Source organism: Hylobates moloch, unplaced genomic scaffold (genome assembly GCF_009828535.3).
Source record: "Hylobates moloch isolate HMO894 unplaced genomic scaffold, HMol_V3 SCAFFOLD_18, whole genome shotgun sequence".
NCBI classification, from domain to species: domain Eukaryota; kingdom Metazoa; phylum Chordata; class Mammalia; order Primates; family Hylobatidae; genus Hylobates; species Hylobates moloch.
The window spans coordinates 7,946,581-7,973,547 of NW_026652293.1; the positions used below are offsets into that span (position 1 = coordinate 7,946,581).

Here is a 26,967-nt window from a genome sequence, read left to right on the forward strand (position 1 = left end):
TTCTAGGTCTCCTTCAGCTCTAACCTTCTGAATAGAATTTTGTATAGCATCACCAATTCCTCCAGGTTTTAATGTTGCAGCTACCAGGGTGGTAAGTTTTGCAGCTAATTCATCTTCTCGACCATTAGGGGGAGAGGAAGGAGGTGGCCATTCACTTAACTCAGCAGGTGGAAACAACAGGCCACTAAAATATATGTTTTAGTTTCCCTTTCTTTAATTTCCTCTGGTTGCTGTTCCTCACATTCAGAATCTGAAGCTAATTTTTTACACTCGTTTGCCTCTTCCTTATCTGAATCTGCCTCATCATTTGTTTGAAATGGCTCAAGACCTGCCTTTATCAATGCCCACACTGACCAAAAAGAAACTGGAATTTTGGCTCCTTCTTTATGCACCTTTTTTAGATGTCTGCCAATTCTTTCCCATTCATCTAACTCCATTGTCTCTTGTTCTAGGAACCATGGGCAAAACTGCTCCACTGTACTAAAGAGTGTTAATAAATTCTGAGTACTAACTTTCACTCCTACTCTCCATAATAAATGCCTCAGAAAGTTTAAATAAGTAGAATGTTTACTTTCATTTTGTCCCATTGTTACCCAGAGTGCCCAGCTTACCCACCAAGCTTCTTTCAGCCATCCTCAGGTGTCCTTTGATGATGTGTCCTCTGCTTTCACACACTCTAGTGTTCCTTTACCATGGTCTTCATAGCTCCATGTTGGGCACCAGAAATTTTGGGGTGATCAGGCCCAACACCAGGCCGTCAGGGCTACAAAGTCCGGTGGGGTGAAAGGAATGAGAAAAGACAAGTTAAAAGTGCATAAAGTGGGAGACTGTGCACTTGCAGTCTTAGCTACTCAGAAGGCTGAGGCAAGAGGATTCTTTGAGCTCAGGAGTTGGAGGCTGCAGTGAGCTATACTTGTGCCACTGAACTCCAGCCTGGGTGACAGAGCAAGACCCTATCATAAATAAATAAATAAAGCTTAAACTCCTTAACAAACTAGGAGTACAAAATAATACCACAAGGAGATATTTTCCAGCCACTAAATGGGCAAAATGAAGATAGTGGAAATGCCAATGCCAAGAGCTAGTGAGACAGTGAAGCAACAGGAACTTACATACTATGCACTACCTTGCTGATTAGTATAAATTGTTCCAATCACTTTGGAAAATAATTCAGCCTTCTCTTGTGAAATAGAACATACAGTACAACACAGCATTTTCACTCCTAGATATATATTCCAGAGAATCTCTTTTACCAGGAGACCTGTACAATAATGTCGATAGACTGCAGCAAGATATAACAGCATGCATAAATCCCACAAACAGTGTTGGGTAAAAAGAGCAAATTGCAGAAGACTACACACAACATGATGTCATTTTTATAAGATATACACACACACACTATACATATATATATATATATATATAATACATATGTGGTAGAACTATTTAACACACACAACACGGTCATACAATTACCTTGGGCAGGGAGTTGGAAAATAAAGGCAATAGAACATATGCACCTTCAATACTATTGATAATTTAGCATGATTGGCTAGATCTGGGAATAGTGTGGGAATTAGACAGATTGCAAGAATTAGAGCAGTGACAGGAGAAAAAATGCAGTTTGGCCAGTTAGGTCTAAACTCCAAATCACAGGTGTTCATGTTATTATTTACTTTACATACACGTTGTACATACTCTTAATTATCAAATATTATGTGATAAGATAATTTAAAGAATATTTAAGGACCAGGAAGTGTTTATGACATAATGCTAAAGGAAAAAAAGCAGAACATAGAAATTTGGATGCAGTATATGCATCTGTTTCATTTTAAAACAGGGACATACTTCATTTGTGGGTATTTGTGTGCAGAGAAAAAAGATTGGATAACATCAAAATATTATGAGCAAATGTCTCTGGATATTGGGATCGCATGTGATTTTTTCTTTATACTTTTCTTAGTGTTCCAAATATTTCACAAGGGCATAAATATACATGAATTTTACAATCATAAAAATTGTGCTGGGTGTGGTGGCTCATTCCTGTAATACTAGCACTTTGGGAGGCTTAAATGGGAGGGTTGCTTGAGTCCAGGAGTTCAAGAGCAGCCTGGGCAAAATAATGAAACCCTGTCTCTACAAAAATAATAATAATTTTAAAAAAATAAATACATAAAATAAAAAGTCTCTTTTAAAAAAAATTTTAAAGTTTGGTAGAGATTAAGCTACTTTTTACTAAAAATTATGTCAACGTTCATGTTTAAATTTCAACTCTATTTTTAACATTCTAAATCTTAAACTAGGTGGTGAATCCAGAAATTTTCATTATGTTATTCTTTATATCTTTATAATATGTGAAGTATTTCATGATACTGTTTTAAAGTTGCTATTAAAAAGTAACTAGGCAGAGCACGGTGGCTCACGCCTGTAATCCCAGCACTTTGGGAGGCCGAGGTGGGCAGATCACCTGAAGTCGGGAGTTCGAGACCAGCCTGACCAACATGGAGAAACCCCATCTCTACTAAAAATACAAAATTAGCCAGGCGTGGTGGTGCATGCCTGTAATCCCAGCTACTCAGGAGGCTGAGGCCAGAGAATTGCTTGAAACTGGGAGACAGAGGTTGTGGTGAGCCGAGATCACCCCATTGCACTCCAGCCTGGGCAACGAGAAAGAAAAGAAAAGTAACTACATGGCTGAAGATTTTTTTTTTAAGCAAATCTTAAATGAAATGCAAACACCAGAAGTGTGAATCCGTAGCTTTGGTCACAGGTAGCAATATGGCCTTACTGGCTGTATAGCACTTACTGAATTTTTCTTGAGAATTCTAAAATTTGAGAGTGGTGCCAGTAAAATTGCATCAAGAAATCTGGAAGGAACGGTTTCTTCTGGCTTCAAGAAATCTAATTTTATATTTCTGTGACATAAGACAGGTTTTCTTTTTTCCAGAATGATCCTCTACTCTGAATAACCATAAAATTTCACTGGTGGAATACATCAAAATTATTTATGCATCAAAATTCTCTTAAATATTTTATAGTACTCTTTCTAAAAATCCTTCAGTCTTACTGTACTTGTCTAGAGTTGCAAAAATGTAGTGTTAACATTAATATTAAAAGCACTTTCAATAAAATTTCTAAACAGGAGCCAGCCCTCTGAGCTGGTATTTCAAAGCAGTATCTATAAACAGAGCAATTTGTTCCAATTTCAGATGAAATCAAGCTGGGAACCTAGAGAGCTCCCCGCCAGGATCTAGGGAATTGTAGTCAGGTCCTAAGCTTCAGAAAAAACGAGCAGTAGAGTATGGTCTTATAAGCTTCGTGCATTTTATTTTGCTTTTCCTCCTTTATTTGATTTGTTGTCATACAGGAAAGGATTTATGGGTGAGAGATCAAGTGCGGACCAGACATGACTCTAGCCTGGAGCCCAATCTCACCTCTGCTCTACTGGATCTGCTGGCCTCAGCACGAAAAACCACAACCCCCGAAAGGCCTTAAGGGTCCAGGGCGGGGTCATTCTGTCAATTGGTTGTTCCGCTGTCCTAGCGAAGCGATGATTGGTCAGATCTGGAGATGGGGTGTGGCTAAGGCTGTTTGCAGGAATAAGAGCAGAGCCAGGGCCAAGAAACGCTAGTCTGGGCGTTTCGGTCAGAGCTACCCCGGTAGCCTGACAGCAGGAGCTCGAGAGAAGCATGGCTCAGCGGTGCGTTTGCGTGCTGGCCCTGGCGGCTATGCTGCTCCTAGTTTTCCCCACCATCTCCAGATCGACGGGCCTGAGGAGCAAGGAGCATCAGAGGGCGTCGAGAATCCCTTCTCAGTTCAGCAAAGAGGAATGCGTTGCGATGAAAGAGGCGCTGAAAGGTGAACCCGGGTCCCCTTCACCCATCTATGCTCAGATGTGGGTCCCTCCCTCCCCAGGTCAACCCGTGACTCCCCGCTTCCGCCGCAAAGCATCAGCTACTGCAGCTGGAGCCCCGACACGCACCCTAGCCCGGCCCCAACACCCTTCTCAGCACATCTTGCCCCGGTCTGGGGACGCCACACTTCCCCCATACCTGCTCCTGGAACTCTGGTCTGCCCTGCCTAACCTCGATGCTCCAACTTCACCCTTCTTGGCGTGACCACCGTCCATTCTTTCCCCTGCTTGCCTCGAGTATTACACCAGCTTTCATTTGTACATCAATTTTAACCTTTGAAAGTTTGCATGCCTGATAAATTACTGCGGTGTCGTAAAATAAGATAAATGATATTAGTCTTATCTACAAAGGAGAGAAATTGAGGTCAGCTAAATGATCTTCCCCAGGGCCCCACAGCAAAGAGTGGGCAGTGGGTGACAGCATCTAGTGCCTGTCAGACTCGCTGGGATCAGATGGCTCTAAAGAAAGGGGGTGGAGTGTTCCTGGGGTGTGGGATGTTCTTAATTCTCAATCCTAATTGAAGAACATGTCTCCCCTAGATCTCTAATCCAGACCAAAAACTCATTCCCGTTCTGAATCTGCATTTTCCAGGAAACAGAAAAGTTTCTGTTGAGAGCTAGATCCTATGGGATGAAATCCTTCTTTACCATTCAGCTTAGCTCCAGTCTTTTCCCTTTCATTAAGTAATGGATTAAGAGAGACCGCCTGCATAAACATATAGAAGCAGATGCAGGGACCAAAAGCTAACCCCAATGGTTGGATATAGATTTTTCATATGCTAGAGTGACAGGCCTGGGAGGCAGAGCAGGGCTTTCCCAAAGCATAAATAATCCTCCAAAAGGCATTAGACAGCCACTCACAGTCTGCACAGAAGAGAACAAAAGCTACATAAGCTAGAATAGGGACCTCAGAGCAACACAGCTTAGAACTCTGAGCAGGGGACAGAACACCTGAGATCAGATCCTTGGGTCTGCCCTTGAGCAGGCTCTTGAATCTTTCTGAACCTCGGCTTCCCCATCTATCTGGTGGGCTATGCTATTGTAGGGTTGAAACTTAGCAAAACTGATGAAGTTTGTCTTTCAGAGACCCTTCCTGCCTCAGATGAATTTGTTCTCACTGTGTTCTTGGAGAGCAGTCTAATTCAATATTCTCATGATTCATGCTTTCCCTCCCAGTGGTTTTGTCTTTGATCATGGAACTCTTTAAAACTGTAAAGCCTTAAAGACTCAAAGGGATGAGCCCAGTGATGGTTCAGGAACTGAGACAACTGAGTAAGGAGGATGAGATTATTTTAGGACTGAGGAGTTTTTTGGGGGTCTTCTAAATCCACCCCTTCCCAGGCATTATATGCCCAAAAAGCTGGGTCTTGATTGACAGACTAGTGAGACTCTGCATGAGGAATAAGCCTTTACACACAAAAACACACAAGCCTCATTGATGTAGGGACCCAGGACAGTGGGTGCCTTGAGAATGATGAAGCTTGGATTCATCAAAGCAAGTGGTGATTTCAGAGGTAGTGAGGCCTTAGGAAGCAATTTATAGTAGCTTCCCTTCAAGACCAGGGTCCAAAAATCCACTTCCCCCCAATCTTAGACTGTATTTGCCTTTAAGAACCACATCAGCCTAAACAAACCCAGAAGACATAGGTTTAAATCTCTAGTCTGCCTGTTGCTCAGACAGCTCACCTAACCTCTCCAAGCGTTTTCCCTCATCTTCGAATTAGAGGAAACAATAGCGCCTACCTCACATTGGTGTTTTGCCCTCTGCAATACGATAATGAATGCAAAAGAACTTTTTGTGCACAGAGGACTGTAGAAAAAAACAATGATTAATTCATTTTCAATCTTTCATCTCTATTTGACTCTGACAGGTGCCATCCAGATTCCAACAGTGACTTTTAGCTCTGAAAAGTCCAATACTACAGCCCTGGCTGAGTTTGGAAAATACATTCATAAAGGTCAGCTGCAAATCAGGGGCAAGGGGTGGGTGGTAGAAATAGCAGTGGAGACACAGTTCTTTTACAAAGTGATGAAGAAGTTTATTTTGCGACTGATCAGAGGACAATCTAATTCCCATGGGCAGCGAAGAGACTGTAGATTTGCTCTTGGAAAAACTAAGCCACCATATGCAGGGCAAAGATTGAGAGTTCATCCAGCCATTGCTTTAGAGTATAAACTCTCTCAATGTTTGCCCTACATATGTGTCATTCAATAAATGTTAAATCATCAAAAGGTAGAACTAGGGTTTCCTTCTACTTGTGCAACTGCCCAGAACTATGTTCCATGCTCCTCCCACCCCTACCTCCTTACACACCCCCACACACCGGAACACATACACTCCATGTACTCAGGCCTACCCCAGATTCATTACTAACACATTTCTAGGCCTCTAGGCAGTCAACAACTTTGAGCTATAACATCAGTCCTTTTCCCTCATCCCCACCACCCATTGAGTACAGAGCTGAGGAAGGATGGGTCAGATGAAAAAAGGATTCTTGGAACTCCTCCCTCTCCTTATGAAAATCTCATGGAGAGTAATGAGATTACCTTCCTAAATCTAATTAAAAACAACCCCTCCAAAGTTGTCAGAGGTGGGAGAAGCTGGCCTAGGAGCAGCAAGCAGCCCCCTCTCTAACACCCTGGGACAAATGGCTCTGGGATTAGCCATGCATGGTGGCGAGCACCTGTAGTCCTAGTTACAAGAGGCTGAGGGGGGAGGATTGCTGGAGTCCAGGAGTTCAAGGCTACAGTGAGCTATGACTGTGCCACTGTGCTCGAGCATAAGTGAGAGAGCAGGACCTTGTCTCTGAAAAAAAAAAAAAAAAGACAGGAAGGAAAAAACAAAAATGAGTGGCTCAGGGATTAATGCCCAGTAGCCAAGCTGAGGCCAGGCTGAAAAGGCTGGAAGTCTTTACTAAATAGGAGACAAACATAGGAAAAGAAATGTGTAGTGACAGTAAACTAGATAAGCTAGGTGACAAGATAAAACCATATTCTTCTTCAGTTTTCAGGTATCCACAGAAGTATATGTGAATTCTTCCAAAAAGCCCAGAGAGAGATAAAATTTATTTCTCCTATGTAGCTAAGGTTGCTTGAATAATTGACCCTAGGAACATCTACACCTGCATGCAGAAGTACGATCTTGTGCTAAACAGAATAATCTTTATGTTCACATAACACATACACTAGATGTGTGGCTTTTTAAAAAGAAAAATGTCTCTGAACTTTTTAATATAATATTTAAATATAATTTGGTTAATGAGGCCTACTAATTTAATATAATAATTTAATATAATTTGGTTAAGGAGGCCTCCTATGGTCAAAATTTAATGCATCCCTCATCTGCATAGCCCTTTAACACGTACTTGTGATAGCATGTTATAGGTCTGACCAAGCCTGAGCTTGAGATACTGACCATCTTAATAGTGAGTCTTTTTTTTTTTTTGAGTTGGAGTCTTGCTGTGTCAGCCAGGCTGGAGTGCAGTGGTGTGATCTCGGCTCACTGCAACCTCCACCTCCTGAGTTCAAGAAGTTCTCCTGCCTCAGCCTCCCAAGTTGCTGGGATTACAAGCACATGTCACCACGCCCGGCTGTTTTTTGTATTTTTAGTAGAGACGGAGTTTCACCATGTGGGCCAGGCTGGTTTCGAACTCCTGACCTCAAGTGATCTGCCCACCTCGGCCTCCCAAAGTGCTGGGTTACAGGCATGAGCCACCACGCCCAGCCGAGTCTTTTTTTTTTTTGAGATGGAGTTTTGCTCTTGTCACCCACGCTGGAGTGCAATGGTGCAACCTCGGCTCACTGCAAACTCCACCTCCCAGGTTCAAGCGATTCTCCTGTCTCAGCCTCCTGAGTAGCTGGGATTACAGGCATAAGCCACCACATCTGACTGATTTTTGTATTTTTAGTAGAGACGGGGTTTCACCATGTTGGCCAGGCCGATCTCGAACTCCTGACCTCAGGTGATCCACCTGCCTCGGCCTCCCAAAGTGCTGGGATTACAGGCGTGAGCCCCCGTGCCTGGCCTTAATGGTGGGTCTTGATTTGCATGTTATTCCATAGTAATAGCCCATTGAAATATGGGGAAGGCGAATTTCAAAGATTGTCCAGGTAGATCAGGAATCAGACTAGCTTTGTCCCAGAAGGCTTCCTAAAGAAGGATGCATGTTTAAAAAAATAAATAAATAAAGGAACAGGAAGCACAACATGGTAGGAAAACCTAACGAAACTGTTAACCCTGGTTCTCTCCCTGCCCTTTTTGCTTCTAGTCTTTCCTACAGTGGTCAGCACCAGCTTTATCCAGCATGAAGTCGTGGAAGAGTATAGCCACCTGTTCACTATCCAAGGCTCGGACCCCAGCTTGCAGCCCTACCTGCTGATGGCTCACTTTGATGTGCTGCCTGCCCCTGAAGAAGGCTGGGAGGTGCCCCCATTCTCTGGGTTGGAGCGTGATGGCGTCATCTATGGTCGGGGCACACTGGACGACAAGAACTCTGTGATGGTCTGAGATGCAATGTTCCCTCTGCCTTGGGGCCCTAAAGATCAGTTCAGGATGGGGGTGCTTGGCTGACCCTGGGAGGTGGGAGATAATGGTAAAAAGAATCTTCGCTCCAGGAGACCTGGGTTCCAGCCATCAGTTTGTCACTTCCCTTCTCTGGGCCTTGATTTCTCAGCTGTAAATGGGATTGAATGGTCCCCAGGGACCCTTTCAGTCCTGACACTGATATGTTTATGCTCTTCTCCAGGTGGTAAACGTTCTGTTTCTCCGCATCAGGTTCCCTGTACCATTTGAATCTGTTCTCTTTCAAGAGAATCTATCACATCCTCATCCCATCAGCCCTGATAACAGGCAACTGAATGTCTCTGATACTCTGGTACTCCCACCTAAATAACGTCTTTTTCCTCTTCCATTGTGCTTCTGAACCCCAGGCATTACTGCAGGCGTTGGAGCTCCTGCTGATCAGGAATTACATCCCCCGAAGATCTTTCTTCATTTCTCTGGGCCATGATGAGGAGGTAGAGCCTCCTTACCCTATACCTATCTCTGTCCTCTGTTCAGGGTAGGGGAGTGGGTGCTTAACCCTAGTCCAGTTTGCCCACAGCAGCAAGATCTCCATGATACGGTAGTTTGCCAACTTCTCCTTGTGTCTGTATGCCAGGACTATCTGAGGACCTTGACCAAAATTCAGATTCCTGGGCCCTGTGCCCTAGATCTGAATTTTTAACAAACTCCTTCATAATATCTGAGGCAGGCAGGGGGTCCATCACCTATACCCTGAGAAACATATGTGTGATGGAAAAAGAACTGAAAAGGGAGAGTGATGACTGCGTTTTATTTCCAATGATGCTACTTACTTAGACCCTGGGCAAGTCACTTCACTCTTTTGGCTCCAGTTTCTTCATTTGTGAAATAAGGGAGGGTGGGCCCTTCCAGCTCTGACATTCCAGAATTCTGTAAGGCAGGATTCTCTAGGGCCCCGGCTCCCAGGAAGGAGACTAGGTAGAAAGGTTCTGGAGCCCCTAGCTAGGCTGAATGGGTCCCCATTAGCTATGTCTGGAGGTCTGTCTCTGGCTGAGAAGGACTATAGCTCTGTGTTCCATGTCTGCAGTCGTCAGGGACAGGGGCTCAGAAGATCTCAGCCCTGCTACAGTCAAGGGGTGTCCAGCTAGCCTTCATTGTGGACGAGGGGGGCTTCATCTTGGATGATTTCATTCCTAACTTCAAGGAGCCCATCGCCTTGTGAGTAAAGCATCCCACCCCACACCTCGGAGGGAATTCTCACCCCATTTGAGATGACCCCAGCCTGGTATCTGTGAGCTATGCTCAGGCAACTCTTTGTTTACACCTCTCGCATTAATCGCCCCGATCTTTAACCTTTCTTCCGGTATAATTTTTTTTTTTTTTTTTTTGAGACAACTTGTCCTCGCCAGGCTAGTTCATTGGTCAATTCGATCACTACATCTCCTGATCTCGTGATCCGCCCGCCTCGGCCTCCCAAAGTGCTGGGATTACAAGCGTGAGCCACTGCGCCCGGCCCAGTATAAAATTTTTAAAGCAGCATGAAGCTATCTCCTTGCCCACTAGACTATTGCACAGATGGACCTATGGGCCTATGGGAGAATTCAGAGAGGCAAGAAGTCAGGAGAGTGGTTTCTGATCCTCTTCTACAGGATTGCAGTCTCAGAGAAGGGTTCCATGAACCTCATGCTGCAAGTAAACATGACTTCAGGCCACTCTTCAGCTCCTACAAAGGAGGCAAGCATTGGCATCCTCGCTGCTGCTATCAGCCGGTAAGCAACTCCTGGCCCTGCTCCCATGCCAGACTTGAGATGGAAGACCTGGCACTTTCCCACTTTAAATTTGAGGATGCTAAGCTTCCTGCCCTAAAGTTGGGCTGGGAAACTATGCTATAAGAAATTGACACTAGAGGAAGAACAGAAGGGGAAGCCAGGACAGACTAAAGATCCAAGTGATTAATACAACAGATGTAAACAAAGAGTTATCTCAGCATGGCTCACAGATACCAGTCTGGGGTCATCTCAAATGGAGTGAGAATTCCTTCCAAGGTGGGGGTTGGGGGAGCCACAGGAGAGACAGAGCCACCAGTATCCTGCAAGGGCTGGAGTCAGAAGAGGATCTATCAGTATATCCATATGGAAAGCAAGGACCTGCAGGCAGAAGCTAGGTCAGGCAGCTAGAGTAGTCCAGAGTCCAGACATTTAGAATCACAAATTGGCAATGACCCGTAGAGCTGTCAAAATTCTCCACCTGTCCTGGCAGGAGGACAAAAATAAATAAGAGTCGCTGGCTATGAACGAGGACAGCAAAATCTGTAACAGCAGAGCTTACCTCTGGCTGGGTTTTCTTAGCAAAGTGGGAAGGAGTGCTATATTCATTCAAATTGTCAGGAGACTGTCAATTCTGCTGTAGTATGGGATGGGCTATGAGAGTCAACACACAGGATTCTAGAGAGCAGTACAGGGAGGAAAGAAGGACCCTAATGCAGACTTGGTAGACAGGGAAAGCTCCTGCGGGTGTTTTGAGATCTTCAGAATGTTGAGTTGGTGGAGGTGGGAGGGAGGTGAATGGGACACCTCTTGGCCAGGAGTGTTGAAACTTCCTATCTCCCTTCTTCTCCTCTTCAAGCCACTGATCTTTGGCAGGGGTTCGCTAAGTCTTGAGGACTCTGTTTCTCTTCCAGATTGGAGCAGACAGCAGCGCCTATCATATTTGGAAGCGGGACAGTGGTGACAGTATTGCGGCAAGTGGCAAATGAGGTATGGGAAGAAGTATCACATACTCCTGGTCAGCTAGGAACAAAAGAGTGACAGAAAAGTAATCTTTAGAGTAAGAAAAGGACCCTAGTGCTGGCCAGTGCTCTGCCTATTCTCACCTATTCCCAGCCAGTGACTGAGCCAAGACAGAGGGATCTGGCTTGTTCTCTAGGGCTGTTAGTGTGTTTCTGAGACCCTAAGACCTAATATACCCTTTGGGAGCTGGTTCCCACTTATCCTTGAGGCTGCTGAGCAATTGTTCTAACCAACCAGATAAGCCCAGCCAGACAGTAATTGCCTCCCCATTCCTGACCCTCTAGCAGGGATTGAGCTAACTGAATTTAGCAGCATTCCTGACTGCCAAGGGCTCCTGGGGCAGCTCTAAAGTAGAGAGAGACTCAGGTCTCAGAGACCCAGGCTAAACTAGAGGTGACCCTGTGGTGCTGACCCCTCTGAAATCCTGCTGACCTTGTTCTTTCCCAGTTTTCTTTCCCTGTCAATACAATCCTGAGCAACCCACAGCTATTTGAAACACTTATAAGCAGGTAAAGTATTATCTTTCCTTTTTTCACATCCCTCACCTCAAACCTACCCACCCCCCAGGTCCCTCTCCTTGGCTTAACTGGGCCTGACTAATCATCCCTCAGCCACCAGATACTGCATCTCTAAGATGTCTCTCTCAGTCTTAAAGATCCCCAAGGTTCAGGAAAGTGGGTAATGTGTCTGCCCTTTCCTTCACCCCATTGGTTCTTTCTAACATCTGACCTTGGTCCTTTTGTTTTACGTTTATGGAGAGAAATCCCTTAACCAATGCAGTAGTCAGGCCCACCACGGCACTCACCATATTCAAAGCAGGGGTCAAGGTAACATCCCTGGTTCCTCCCCATATAGCTTTTCCCTACCGCCTTCCGCTCCTCCCTTCCTTGAATCTATCTACTGGCTCTTCCTTCCTTCTCTGTGTGTCAGCTGGATCCAAGCCTAGCCACGCAAATATATAGGCCTTTCTGAAATCTTGAAGGGAGTTAGACCATTCTTGTAACTGCCAGTACCACCAGCACAACTTCAGGGGGCACCATTCACCTACAGTACAATGTGACCTTGAAGCACTCTAGTAATCGGGTATATAAGTGAATGATGCCTCTGAATTAATTCCTAGCATAACTTACTGGAGTGTCCAGTGTCTCAGCTGTAGTGTTCATCAGAGTAATAGCACTGTGTCCTGACATTTGAATGGTGTTTTCATCTCCCCAGGATACATTGTTACTCCATCTGAGCCTTCTAAGAGCCCTATGAGTATTGCCCCAATAGCCATTTGAGAAAACAGAGGCACAAAGAGGTTGCAACAGCTAATTTACAACAGCCCAGTTCTGTCCCTGACCACTGAGTGCTTTTTTGCACCATACGAGTTCAAAGAAAGATATGCACTTGGGGAGTCTCCCAGTCTCCAAGGAACAACCCTCCATAGCCTAACTCTTTTCTCCAATTAGTCCTGGATTCCTCCTGGTCAGGCAAAAAAGTCAGATTTTACAACTGGACCTGGGAAACCACCAATCCCTGCTAGAGGGTCAGGAATGGGGAGGCAATTACTGCCTGACTGGCTTATCTGATTGGTTAGAACAATTGCTCAGCAGCCTCAAGGATAAATGGGAACCAGCTCCCAAAGGGTATATTAGGTCTTATGGTCTCAGAAACACACTAACAGCCCTAGAGAACAAGCCAGATCCCTCTGTCTTGGCTCAGTCACTGGCTGGGAATAGGTGAGAATAGGCAGAGCACTGGCCAGCACTAGGGTCCTTTTCTTAATCTGAAGGTTACTTTTCTGTCACTCTTTTCTTCCTGCCTGACCAGGAATATGTGAGGAGTATGTGTTCTTCTCATCCCCCTCAAGGACCAAACTTGATGTGAGCCCCGTGCTATGCCATGATGGGGGTCAACAGAGGCGCTGGCTGCCCCATCGTGAGTAGGCACTAATGTTAAAACAGCTGCAGAAACGTCCTAGGTGTGCTGGGAAAGACAGTGCACACAGAAGGCTTCTAATGGCACAGCATGGGGCCAAAACAGAGATATCTGGGCGATCAGAGAAAGCAGCCTTGCTCTGAACATCTCTGTGACCCCCTGCAGCACCAAGAAGCACAAAGGTCTGGCTTAAAGCAGAGACACCGCTTCAGCTCTGAATATAACATGTCACTTACCTCAGAGAAGACAAGAGGCAGACTAGAAAAGCTAAGCCTTGGGTCCTTAAGTCAAATCAGCCAGCTCTGCCTGAGCTGAGGAAATTAGCATTTCCTGGGCAGGCAGATGTAGAAGATTTGAGGTTGACTCAAGCCAGGGTTTTGTGCTTCTCTCTCTAGATGAATGTCATCCCCCCAGTGGCCCAGGCCACAGTCAACTTCCGGATTCACCCTGAACAGACAGTCCAAGAGGTATGTACCATATGTTCCAGACAACTCATGCAGCATCAGGGAGATGTGGCCCTCAGGGCCTGGGTTTAACTACAGTCCTAGGGCTGGTCCAGTGTCCCATTTATTCAACCAACATTTTTCAAAGACGACCTATGCACCGGATACTTCACTAGGATTGGAGATCCTGGGTTTGGGTAAACATGGGGTCTGGAGTGGAAGATGAGTATGAATAAATGATAGCAATACCTGTAGTAACAAACATTATATATAACATTATATATATGTAGTAGGCTTGCTATGTATTTGGCACCTTTCTTCCTTTTTTTTTTTGAGTCAGAGTCTCACTTTGTCGCCCAGGCTAGAGTGCAGTGGCGCAATCTTGGCTCACCGCAACCGCCGCCTCCCGGGTTCAAGTGATTCTCCTGCCTCAGACTCCCAAGTAACTGGGACTACAGGCACATGCCACTATGCCTGGCTAATTTTTTGTATTTTTAGTATTTTTTGTATCTTTCGTATTTTGTATTTTTGTAATTTTTTGTATTTTGTATTTTTAGTAGGGACGGGGTTTCACTGTGTTAGCCAGAGTGGTCTTGATCTCCTGACCTTGTGAGCCACCCTCCTCAGCCTTCCAAAGTGTTAGGATTATAGGCATGAGCCACCACGCCCAGCCATATTTGGCACCTTTCTAAGGTATACCCACATACATTTTAATTCTCACAACCACCCACCCTAAATCTGCATTTAACTGGGAAAATTGAGGTATAGAGTACCAGAGCAATCAAACAGCATACCCAAGATTATACATCTAGCAGTCTAGTTCCAGAGTTTGTGCTTTTAGCCACAACCCTAAACTATGATTATAAAAATTAGAGGTGAACAAATTGCCATAGGACCACTGCAAAGAAAGAAATTCATGCTACTTCTTAGGGCCAAAAAAGTCTTTTCTGACTACTAAAATTTTGAACCGGGCCTTAGAGGACAAACAGAACTTGGCTAGAAGTAAGACATTCATTGTGGCTTAACAAATAGAATAAATTGGGGACAAGTAATAGGAGATGAAAACTGATAGGAAATAGAGTTGTAGTTTAAGGATCTAGGCCTTGTATGCTATGCTGAGGAGTTTGGGCCCTAATCTGTGAAATCTGTGACAGGAGAGAACTTTTAGAAGTCTTCAACCAAATACTCAGATTTGCTTTTAGAGAGGTCATGCTAGCAGCATTGCAGAGGGAGTGCTGGAGGAGAAGGAAGACAGAGAACTATTTCAGAATCTTAGGTAGTGCATGTGAAGGTCTGGACTGAGGCCGTGGTCATGGGGTGGAGAAGAGAGCAACCACCAGAGATGGGAGAGAGGTGGGTTCAATAGGATGTGGTATGTATACGGGTATGGAGTGAGAGAAAAGCAGGACGGCTCCAAGGTTTTTAACCTGGGTAGTTGACCAAGTAGTTAATGCCTTTGACTAAGATTGGGAATTCAGAAATTAAAACAAGTTCAAGAATATCATAATTTGGAAGTTTGAGAAGCTTATAACATATGAAATAGGCAATTATAAATACCTCAGGTCTGGAGAGAGAGATGAACTAGAGATATAGGCTGGAGTGTCATTAACATCATGGGAACCTCTAGATTCAATAAAAGCCCATGGGAAGACGGTGCAGAGAGCTAGGAGAGAAAAGAGTTGAGGCCAGAGCCTTGCAATGGTCTGCTACAAACATCAATTTAAAAATGAATGTATAACTGCAAACCACGATGAGTGCTATAATGAAGAGGAACCTGGTGCTTGTTAGAGAATATAACAAGGAACCACACCCCATCTGGGAATCAGGCAGGGCTTCCTAAGGCAGTAATGTTTAAGCTGAAAGCTGAAGGGTGAGTAGAAGTTACACAGAATGTCTGACATCCACAGTAAATGCCAGCTTATTTAAACATCAGGCTGAGCTAAAAGGAATTCAAAAGGTAAACCCGATGCTTCAAAAAAAAAAAAAAAAGATCCAAAAAGCCAACCCAGTGACTATCAGATGAGTAATACATTCCAGAATATGCCAGGATTAGGGGCAGTTCTGTGGCACAGATCATCGAGGGTCAGTGGCACTTGGACTTCTATGGTCCTTTCTCCTAAGTTCTTCCCCAGAGAGGACTTTAATTGTCCTCATGCAAGGAGAGAGGCACACTTCTCATTGTAGAGCGGGGAGCAGGTTGACATCCTGCCCAGAGCCACCCAGCATTGAGGGGGTTGGGGGGGTGGGGGGTAGTTAGGACCAATGTGAGCCCTGGGTTCTCCTGCCTTTCATCAGGTGCCAACCTTTGTCCTCTCCCTGGGGTCTCATGGGGCCAGGAAATCACTGAATTCCCCTCATTGAGCTTCTTTCCACTAGTTTTTTTCCAGCCTCATTCCAACTCCATGCCCTTTCCAAGGGCTGTTTTCCACCCAGCTGGGGCTTTCATCTCCCCAGGTCCTGGCACTCTTCCCTCCTCTCTATTCCCTTGCCACAGTGACCTTCCTTCCGGTCTCTCTGATGAAACCCCTGGAATCCCTAGGTCCATCCTGCCCACGTGCCGCAGTGAGGAATGGAAAGCCTCCATATTCAGAAAGCTTGTGGGTGCATTTGTCCTGGTTACTCCTCTCCCTCCGGCCCCAGTTCCATGCGTCAGGAACACTCCCTGCTGCACTCCCTGTGCACAGAGCCTCGGGCTGGATCCAGCAGGAACACAGGCCGCCCCCAGAGTTCTCTTGCTCCATATTCAACTTCAGATGTAGATAGGTCTCCAGCACCTATCTGTGAGGAACAGAACCTTCAGAAATCCAAGAGGCTGCCATGTGGAAAGGAAGGTGTGTCCTGAATGGGCCTGAAGGAGTAGAGAGAAGGCCAGTGGGAGATGTTTGAGGGAGTCTCCACTTGAGGGAGAGTTTTGGAATGTGCTATCTTGGACAGTGATTGTGCTCCTCATCACTAAAAGGGCTCAATAAGAGTGTTGTAGAGAAGATTCTTTCCTTTCTTCCTTCATTTATTCATTAAAGTGTCTATTGGTAGCTACTGTGGACTAGACATTCTTCTAAGCATTTGGGAGAATAGTGAACAAGATAGATAAGATTCCCATTCTAATGGTGCTTACGTTCTAGTGAAGAGACAGCAGTAAGCAAGGAGATTTTTTTTAAGTGGTAAATACCACAAAGAAAGTAATAGGATGCTGTGTCGCAGAGTAATTGTGGGGCAGAAGTAGAGCAGTGAGCTCCTTTAAATGCAATGGTCAGTGAAGCCCTCTCTGAGGAGGAGCAAAGACCTGGCAATAGCATGCAGGCAGCAAGAGCACAAAGTGGGGAGCAGTACAGATGCCCTCTAATTTTGACAGGTAAGATTCTGCTAAGTGTTTATGATGCATCTAGTACTATATTACATCCTGTGGAGTATATTCATTGTCAAAAAAAGGAGAGGCAGGGCCAGGCACAGTGGCTCATACCTATAATCCCAGTGCTTTGGGAGGCTGAGGCCAGAGGATTGCTTGAGGCTAGGAGTTCAAGACCAGCCTGGACAACACAGCGAGACCCTATCTCTACAAATAAAAATAAATCTTAAGCAGGCACACTCCTATACTCCCAGCTACTCACAGGAGGCTGAGGCAGGAGGATCTCTTGAACCCAGGAGGCGGAGGTTGCAGTGAGCCAAGATAACACCATTGCATTCCAGCCTGGGTGACAGAGCGAGACTCCGTCTCAAAAAAAAAGAACTACAGGAGATCAGAGAAATGAGAGATTTGTGTGCTCTAAAGTCACCTTTGAGGTCTCTCACCATTGATAAGTCTCTCCTCCTAGTTCCATTCTTGTACCTCCGATTCTTGCCCAAGGTGGTCCCTCTATTCTAAATAAGCAAATAACAGCTAGCATTTTTTGAGTGCTTACCATGTGCCAGGCACTGCCCTAAGCACATTACACGTTTTGTTTTTTTTTTTGAGACAGAGTCTTGCTCTGTCGCCCAGGCTGGAGTGCAGTGGCACGATCTTGGCTCACTGCAAGCTCCACCTCCCGGGTTCACGCCATTCTCCTGCCTCAGCCTCCCGAGTAGCCGGGACTCCAGGCGCCTGCCACCACACCCAGCTAATGTTTTGTATTTTTAGTAGAGACGGGGTTTCACCGTGTTAGCCAGGATGGTCTCGATCTCCTGACCTCAGCACATTACACATATTAACTCCAGTAACGGTCACCACCACTTATGAGGTAGGTGCTACTATCATCTACATGTTAACAGATAGGCAGGCTGAGGCACAGAGAGGTTAAGAAGCTTGTCCAAGGTCACACAACTGTGAGTGACTGAGGCACAAAGTTGGTTGTCACATCTCAATTTTTGTGCCTGCCCTTCTCCATGCTCAGACGATCTGTTGCCTCATCTCTCTCAGTTTCATATCCTTCCTTGAAACTCGGGCTAAACATTCATACCACTAAGGAGTCCATCTCAGATGAACACCTCCTCTCAGGTTCTACTCCACACCACCTCTAACTGTATGTACTTAGGAAGCAGTAAAGCATTATTCCTGTAAAGTCCGACAGACACCCGACCTGACAATACTGACAGTATAACCCATGGCAAGTTATTTAATGAATCAACGCCTATTCTTATTTTTATTGGTTCACATCTTTTAAATTTTATGTATCCAAGATTTATTAAATGACTTTTATGTGCTTGCTACTGGAAATGCAGAAATGAGATAGACACAATCCCTGCCCTTGAGTCAGACACAGTCCCTGCCTGGCCCAGCAGCTAGTGGGAAACCTGAGCTCCTGCAGCCTCTTACTGAAGGGATCCATTCTGCATGCCTTCTTTGATTTCTGGAGGGACCTCTAAGGAATTTGGGGCAGTGGGCACAGTCCCAACCCACCTCATGGAGGCTGACTTCAGAAACTTGCCAATGGGCTGAGAATATGTCAAGACTGCGCATTAATTCTTGTATTAGAATATTTGTATTATAAGTGCTAGATGAAAATATGCTCTGAGAAGTGAGAATACACTTTGATGACCCTTTTGCCCATCCAATAGCGGGATATTTGTTTTGATTCAAACGGTGGTTTCTAAGCCAGAAGTGGGAACCTTCACTTCCTCTCCAGACTCAACTCCTAACATTCTTCTGGCATAAAAGAGGTACTCTTGGGGCCGGGCACGGTGGCTCATGCCTATAATCCTAGCACTTTGGGAGGCCAAGGCAGACGGATCGCCTGAGGTCAAGAGTTTCAAGACTAGCCTAGCCAACATGGCAAAACCCCGTCTCTACTAAAAATACAAAAATTAGCCACACATGGTGGTGCATGCCTGTAGTCCCAGCTACTTGGGAAGCTGAGGCAGGAGAATTGCTTGAATCCAGGAGGCAGAGATCGCAGTGAGCCGAGATGGTGCCACTGCACTCCAGCCTGGGTGACACAGTGAGACTCTGTCTCAAAAAAAAAAAAAAAAAAAAAGGTACTCTTGGCCAGGCATGATGGCTCACGCCTGTAATCCCAACAGTTTGGGAGGCCAAGGCGGGCAGATCACTTGAGGTCAGGAGTTCGAGACCAGCCTGACCAACATGGTGAAACCCAGTCTCTACTAAAAATACAAAAATTAGCCAGGCGTGGTGGTGCATGCCTGTAATCCCAGCTACTCGGGAGGCTGAGGCAGGAGAATCGCTTGAACCTGGGAGGCAGAGGTTGCAGTGAGCCGAGATCGCACCACTGCACTCCAGCCTGGCCAACAGAGTGAGATTCTGTCTCAAAAAAAAAAAAAAAAAGAGGTACTCTTAAGATAATGTCCCCCATTCAGGTGATCTGCAGCTATGGGACAACCCCCCTTTCTAGAGCAGAGGCAGTTTTAAAGCAACTACTGAACAAATGGGTTGGGACTAGTGCTGGAGCTTTGGAGAGCAAGGGTCCCTCTAAGCCAGTCTCCTGGTCCATTCCCACGTGGCTCTATGTGACCTAATCCTCAGGGTCTGGTCTATTTCCTGACTGCAGCCAGGAATTTTTCTGGATTCACTCTAGTCGTTTCAGACTGAATTTTCTAGGAGTTTCCTCAGGTTCTTTCCCAAGGAAAGGAAGCAAAGAGAGAAAACTTGAATACAAGTATCACAACTTCTGACTTTTTGTCTGTGTTGAGCTCATCTTCCTGGCTCCAGTGCAGCTGATTACAAACAGGAAGCAGGAATGCCCAGAGAGGGGAAAGAAAAGTGTGTGACCCTTTTATTACCTGTCTGAGGTTCTCCGAGGCTGAAGCCAGGTCATCACATCTATTCCCCAGCCTCGAGATGATTGACATTCTGCTGTGTCTTCGACACTTTCATCCAGCCTGTGGCTCACCACCCAAAATACATAACTTCCTGATTTTCCAATTCCCATCCAACTTTCCATCCAAGGGATGTCTCACCAATGCCCTTGGAAGGAGATTCCATGTTCCTGGCTGAAATGGTGCTTTTTGTAAGGATAGCTATAGGCTTTCAAGAGAGCCCAGGCATTGCTCTGTAGTGACCCAGTAGTCAATTTTCCAGCCAGGCCATCCCCTTGCCACTTCGTTGGTTTGATTGCTCATGTAAATTTGTTCCAATTCAAGATCTGATTCATGACTGCAAGACAAGTCTCCCAAAACATTTAACCTAAATCTATCATGCTGTAGATTGCTTTCCAGGAAGACCCAGCTCTTACATCACCTACAGCCAGTCAGCTGAAATTGAAGTCCCAGTGCTTAAAAAAAAAAAGTCCTGTCTGTAAACTCCCAGGCTCTGCCTTGCTGGAAAGAAATCAGGATATTTAAGCTCATATTGTACGTGTATAGAAATCAATAAGAAATCGAACCCCCTTTGTTTCTACCCTGGAGGTCCTAGAACTCACGAAGAACATTGTGGCTGATAACAGAGTCCAGTTCCATGTGTTGAGTGCCTTTGATCCCCTCCCCATCAGCCCTTATGATGACAAGGCCTTGGGCTACCAGCTGCTCCGCCAGACCGTACAGTCCGTCTTCCCGGAAGTCAATATTACTGTCCCAGGTAATGACTTCATCAGCTGTGGCTGGAGGGAGGAGGGGGCTGGAACTGTTTCCTATCCAATGTCTACTTCCCCACCCCCACCCCAGATGTTCAGCCTGTAAACAGCTGGCTGCTTCCCCTCCTGATGAGACTAGAACTGTATTTTCCCTTCAGAATGGAAGTGAGAACGCAAACAGGAAAGGAACAGAAACAATAAATTAGGTCAGTCAAGCCTGGGTCCTTGCTTAACCTAGGCCAGCCACTCTGGCATAGAGGGGAGAATTGGCTTAGACTACTCCCTCCTCTCTAGGAGCCACAGAAGGGGCCAAGATCTTCCCAGAGTCTGGTTCTGATCCATTCTAGGATAACAGCTCAGCAGGAGAGCTCAGAATCCTCAGCTCAGAAAAGCCTCCCAGCCTATACCATTTGCCTTAACATAATTTATGCTTCCCAGCCCAGACCAGTCTCAGCAGCACCCCTCTGTACCCCTTCTGCAGCCTTCTAGCACACCATCCAAATCTATGCTTTGCAGACAGTGGTTCTCCAATCTAAGAGTGGAAGAGGTCTCCCCAGGGAACTATTAAAATGCAGATTACCCGGACCCACTGCAAAGATTTGGGTTAACCAAATCTGGAAGGGACCCTAGAATTTGCCTTTTTCACAAATACCCCCAGGAGATTCTGACACAAGGTGATGACTAACCATAGTTTGAGAATCTCTGGTCAATGGTTATTGCTCTAATATTAAGACATTGCTTGGCCGGGTGCGGTGGCTCACACCTGTAATCCCAGCACTTTGGGAGGCAGAGGCGGGTGGATCACAAGGTCAGGAGTTCAAGACCAGCCTGACCAATATGGTGAAACCTCGTCTCTACTAAAAATACAAAAATTAGCTGGGCGTGGTAACTCATACCTGTAGTCCCAGCTACTCAGGAGGATGAGGCAGGAGAATCGCTTGAATCCAGGAGGCAGAGGTTGCAGTGAGCCAAGACAATCCCACTACAGTCCAGCCTGGGTGACAGAGCAAGGCTCTGTCAAAAAAAAAAAAAAGAGAGAGACGTTGCTCAATAATAATGATATTGCTCAATTATTAATGCTGTAATATTAAGGCCTGTGTCTAGTTTTCTCTTCTCTTGGTTTAATCAGAGATTTCTCCAAACATCCAGGAACCCAGCCCTCACAGTCCCAGATTCTCCTCTCTTGGCCCTCAAAGGCTACCTACTCTATTCTCTTTCTTCTGGAGCACTTACTGTAATCCACCAATGGGGCCAGCCTTTTGCAGAAAAAAGATAGGCAGAAATCAACCACAAAGCAGGGAACTATGAAGGGCCTGGATGTCCATTTGAAACCAGGAGTGGAAGATGGAACAAAGCACAAATTACCATCTCAAATCACCGCACACACTTGAATTGATCCTCCAGGGTGTCTTTTCCCAAAGAACACACCTATGGGCACAAGTCCCAGCCTCTGCTAGGTGACCTGCTACCACCTTCAGGAGAGTGGGAAACTGGAAACAGAGTATCCTGGCACTTTCCAGACCTAAGGTTTGACTCAGGAAGACAGAGTCATCCTTCAGAGGATGAGAATAACAGGAAATTTTGTTCCAATTCAAGAGGGTTATATTTTATAGTAGTAAGGTTCTCCCAGAGGGTATTTATTTCTGACCTAGAGTGATACAGAATAAAGGTCAGGTGATAAAGAAGTGCTATCTAGATTCTGGTTTCTTAAATAGCAAATGACCATGGCCTTGGGTATGAAATGACGATACTGGCCACCCTGGGTGTCATGGGGAATAGCAAATGGCCATGGCCTCGGGTATGAAATGAAGATATTGGCCTCCCTGTTCGTCATGGGGAGGGGACACTTCCAAGGGCATTGGTGAGACATCCCTTGAATGGTCCATCCAAGGGATGTCTCACCAATGCCCTTGGAAGGAGATTCCATGTTCCTGGCTGAAATAGTGCTTTTTGTAAGGATAGCTGTAGGCTTTCAGGAGAGCCCAGGCATTGCTCTGTAGTGATCCAGTAGTCCTGATTTTCCAGCCAGGCCACACCCCAGCCACTTTGTTGGTTTGGTTGCTCATGTAAAGCCCCTTTCCTGTTGATCTTCCCTCTCTAGTTACTTCTGTTGGCAACACAGACAGCCGATTCTTTACAAACCTCACCACTGGCATCTACAGGTTCTACCCCATCTACATACAGCCTGAAGACTTCAAACGGTGAGTGGAACAGGTTTGAGCACGAGGTGGGAGAAAAGAAATACACTTGACGTGTTGCTTTCCCACCCCATGCTCCTGACAGTCCACAGAATCAGGGGGAAAGCCAGGATTTGGCAAAATGAAATGGAGACATTGTAGAACCTAACCCATCTACTGTCCTTATTGCCAGAGTCACATTGTCACCCCCTAGAATTTATGGAAATTGGCCCCTCTTTTACAAAGATGGAGATAATTGGGTGATTGGGGAGAACCTGGTGGAATCGGTACCCTTGGGTGCTAATCCCAGCTCTTCCTCTCTTTGGGAGAGGGCTTATCCTCTGGACCCCGTTTTCTCCACTTACAAAATGGGGAGACTCCTCAGCATTTTCTGAAATGCAGACACATATGAGGTCAAAGATGGATGCGTGTTTTGACTTCTCAGAAGAAAGCACTATGGAAATCCAAGATGTGAGCACCAATTTTTTTTTTCCAGAGCCACGCCCGGCTACTTTGTCTGTATTTTTAGTAGAGACGCGTCTCGTTTCACTGCAAGCTCGATCTCCCGGGTTCGCGCCATCCGCCTGCCTCGGCCTCCCAAGAGCCACCGCGCCCGGCCGTGAGCACCAATTTTAACTGCTCTGTGTGAATTACTATTTTTGTGGGTTCTTAAGCACGTTTTCAGTCCTGGGGTATGGGAGGATGATTTCCATTTACCTGTCTGCTACTTATCATGTCCAGACCTGATTTCCCCATCCTAAGTCCTCTGTAGACAGAGTGAAAATATTTGAATAGGAGCTTAAGAACAGTCTTCATGTTTTTGTTTTTTAAATGGGAGATGGGTAGGTACTCTGTTTCCTTTCATCTTTGAGATTACATATGTAGTTTGGTTGTTGTTTGTTTTGTTTTGCTCTGTTTTGTTTCACTGTGGGGAGGCAGGTTGGTGGATGTGAGGTCTGATAGTAAAGTTCCTAGATGCCACAGAAAACTGGGTAGGTACCCTGGGCAGTTGCCTTCCCTACCATCTCTTAGCCCTAGTAAGTGGCAGAGTAGGGGACTGGCTTAGAGATAGTCTAGCTAGGCATTCTGTCCTAAGAGAAAGAGAATTGGAAAGATAGTTCTTGGCCAAGTGTGGTGACTCACACCTATAATCCCAATACTTTGGGAGGCTGAGGCAGGAGGATCACTTGAGCCCAGAAGTTTGAGACCAGCCTGGGCAATATAGCGAGATTCCATCTCTTCAAAAAAATTTTTAAAAATAAAAAAATTAGCCACACACCTGTGGTCCCAGCTACTAGGAGCTGAGGTGGGAGGATCACTGGAACCCAGGAGGTTGAGGCTGCAGTGAGCTGTGATTGTACCACTGCACTCTAGCCTGGGCTACAGAGTGAGGACCTGTCTCAAGAAAAAAGATAATTCTCCTGGAGGACAAATCATTGAATGGATTTCAGAGCAGGAGATTATTTTGGACTCCCCAGGAGTTTATTCCGCACTGTTCTTTGTCATGAGCATGGATGGATCCCTGAGAAACAACCAACGTGGATCTGAAATCTCAGATGGCCCCTCCCTTGCCCCTCTCTTTCCTAGCCATGGAGGGCCAGTAGTTTCCGGGTTGGTGAGGGAAGTAAGGAAAGTGCTCTCTAATAACACTTGTGCTGTGGCACTTGGCCCTCCTCCTTCCCTAAATGCACCTTACTTTCCTCAGCATCCATGGAGTCAACGAGAAAATCTCAGTCCAAGCCTATGAGACCCAAGTGAAATTCATCTTTGAGTTGATTCAGAATGCTGACACAGACCAGGAGCCAGTTTCTCACCTGCACAAACTGTGAGGTCAAGGGGCCTGCTGGGTTAGGCATGCCCGACCCCGGGACAGGACTAACCCAAGGGGGAAAGCTAGTGTTGATGAAACTTTTGATCAAAACCGCATTGTAAAACATTGCCCATCTGTCTTACTCACTCTTAAACTCACCCAAGAACAAGGCCGGGGTAAGGTAAAGTCAGCAGAAATCTGGCTTCTCCCTTCCTCCCGACATCTGCATCCCTTGATCCACTGGCATTTGCTGCCCTCTTGTCCCTTATCTGTCTTATGCTGGTTATTTCACTGCTTCGCCTTCCAGGCTTGACTTAACAAATGCAGATTTGAGAAATCTCAACCAGGTGTTACCTGATAGGAATCTTTAATTTAGGGCACTCTTGCTGGGATGCTTTCTCCAGAGCTTATATATTTCTTCTTACTAGAACTTTCTTCCCCTTTTTATTCCGCTCTCTTCTTGGACTCATGAGCTGTCTCTTCTTCTCTCCTCTCTCTCCTGCATCTCTCCCCTTACTCTCCAATTTGTTCTACTTCTGGACCTGGACTTACCCAAACTGTGATACTACCATAATTGTCACCATAATCAGTCAAATAAAGTGACTTGTGCATCACCAGCTGGTCACTGAGGGGTGAAACTGAGGCAGGGGCTTTGGGGGAACCCCAAACCTTCTGGTTCTGGAGGCTAGAGACTGGAAAAGAAAGCCTCTGTCCTTGGGCTCCTCCCAAGGGCTCCCTGGGCTTTGTTCCCTCCCTGCCCTGTTCCTGACACCTGCTGCTACTGTCTCACCACAGGAGGCACTAATCTGTGGAAACATTTCCCTGGCACATCTGATGGGCTGAGCTCCCAAGGGAAGGGCTCTTGGAGCTCAGGACCAGCAGGGCCGTGGCCCTGGCATCATGTCCTGGTTCAGGCAGATCAAGGGAAAGTGGAGGAGGAGGGGGAGGCTGGCTTGAGGGGCTCTGCCCTGTCTGGTGGGATATGAGGAGGCACAAACTAGCCTCCACTGGGGACAGCGGAATTCCTGTCTTTTTTCTCTGGGCTCCAACCCTGAGCATATTTGAATCTGCTCAGTAGCTGCCAGGTGGGGGGCACTGGAAGGCAGCATTTCTTGGCTCAAAGCTGGAAGCTGTGCTTTGTGGATCACAAGAGAGTCTGGATTCCGGAGGAAGACACAGCGGGAGCTGGGACTCCAGAGACACCCTCTTCTTTTCCTCACCAGGCAAGGACCTTCCATGTCTTCCTGGGCTTTGACAGCAGTGGGCTCCTTTTCCCTCTCCTCATAACCCCCTTCCTCCTCGAGTCCCCAGTTTCTCACCTCCCTCCCTGGATGTGTACTGTTCCTTGGAGCTCGGGCTTCATGAAAAGTGTTGGAAACACAGTGTGGGGATTATTCCAGCTTTTTTGCTGCTCCCCCTAAGATTCACATTCCTTCCTTTGCCCTCCCTTTTTTGGCCAATTCAGTACTTATTCAGCCTTTGTTAGAGGGCGAGCTGAAGAACAAAAATAATCCTTCACATTTCTACAGAGCTGTACAGAGTGCTTTCATACATCTTGTCTCAGCAGAGCCCCACAAGAACCCTGCGAAGAAGGCATTGTTACTCCTTCTTACAGGGGAGGAATTGGTTCTTCTCAGAGAGGCTACACATCTAGCTGCAGGCAGCTGGCTCAAGCCCATGTCACCTGGCTCCAAACTCACTGTTATTCTGCAATCCTACATAACCAATAGAATCTACTTCCCATCAATTATCTTATTTACTCATCGCAACAACTCTAAGGTGTTACTGTTCATTTTACAGATGAGGCAACTGAGTCTCTTAGGTTAAGTAACTTGTCCAAGGTCATGCAGGTGCCAGGAGCTGAGTCTATCTGAATCCAAAGCCTGTGCTAAAAGTACTGAAACTGATACTCACAGAAGCCATTTGACAGTGTTCTTAAGGGGCAGCCCCAGAATTGAAATGCAGGTCAAAAATCCTCAAGTCCAGTACTTCTTCAATTGCACCGTGCTGCCTGCCCCAAGAACCTGTGGTGTGTGGCTCATTCATTCTGACCCAGAGAGATGTCAAGGACAAAGGCTATTCTACTGTTGGACTTGGTTCTTAGCTCTAGCTCTCTGTATTCCTCTGGCTGAACTCTCCCTATTCACACCTCTCCTGCTGTCGGCCAGCATTTCCTTCCAGCCCCACCCCCAGCTTCTGGGTTCAGCTTTTTTCCCTTTTCTCTGAGTTTGGGAACAACCAGGTCTCTAATGATCATAGAGCAACTGGGAGAAGAGTGAAGAGCAGACCCTCTCCTCCTCTAGTCTCACTACCCTCTTCCAGCTGTAGAAAAAAAGCTCCAGAGCGGATAGGAAGCCCATGAGAGGGAACTGCTACAAATCCTGGCTCTGAGAAC

At 46.0% G+C, this 26,967-nt stretch overlaps 2 protein-coding genes across 2 annotated transcripts in view; one reads left to right on the plus strand and one right to left on the minus strand.

Annotated features, from left to right (window-relative positions):
- Positions 1-26,967, minus strand: part of RHEX (regulator of hemoglobinization and erythroid cell expansion) — a 919,952-nt gene that overhangs the window by 206,274 nt on the left and 686,711 nt on the right. The gene's annotated exons all lie outside the window — the stretch shown is intronic.
- On the plus strand, positions 3,658-25,186 carry PM20D1 (peptidase M20 domain containing 1). Its single transcript, XM_032136785.2, has 13 exons — positions 3,658-3,858; positions 5,785-5,871; positions 8,182-8,414; positions 8,843-8,929; positions 9,523-9,653; positions 10,085-10,204; positions 11,116-11,191; positions 11,672-11,733; positions 11,973-12,051; positions 13,540-13,611; positions 20,422-20,590; positions 22,687-22,786; positions 24,468-25,186. Exons 1-13 carry the CDS (start codon positions 3,690-3,692, stop codon positions 24,589-24,591), a joined length of 1,509 nt encoding a protein of 502 aa, XP_031992676.1. The 5' UTR covers positions 3,658-3,689; the 3' UTR covers positions 24,592-25,186.

What these genes read in the sequence shown, in the direction of transcription:
- PM20D1 (XM_032136785.2), top strand. Translation starts at nt 3,690, where the DNA reads ATGGCTCAGCGGTGCGTTTGCGTGCTGGCCCTGGCGGCTATGCTGCTC. An exon ending in GATGAAAGAGGCGCTGAAAG is followed by an intron (nt 3,859 to 5,784) that starts GTGAACCCGGGT and finishes TGACTCTGACAG; the next exon opens with GTGCCATCCAGATTCCAACA. An exon ending in CTGAACAGACAGTCCAAGAG is followed by an intron (nt 13,612 to 20,421) that starts GTATGTACCATA and finishes TCTACCCTGGAG; the next exon opens with GTCCTAGAACTCACGAAGAA.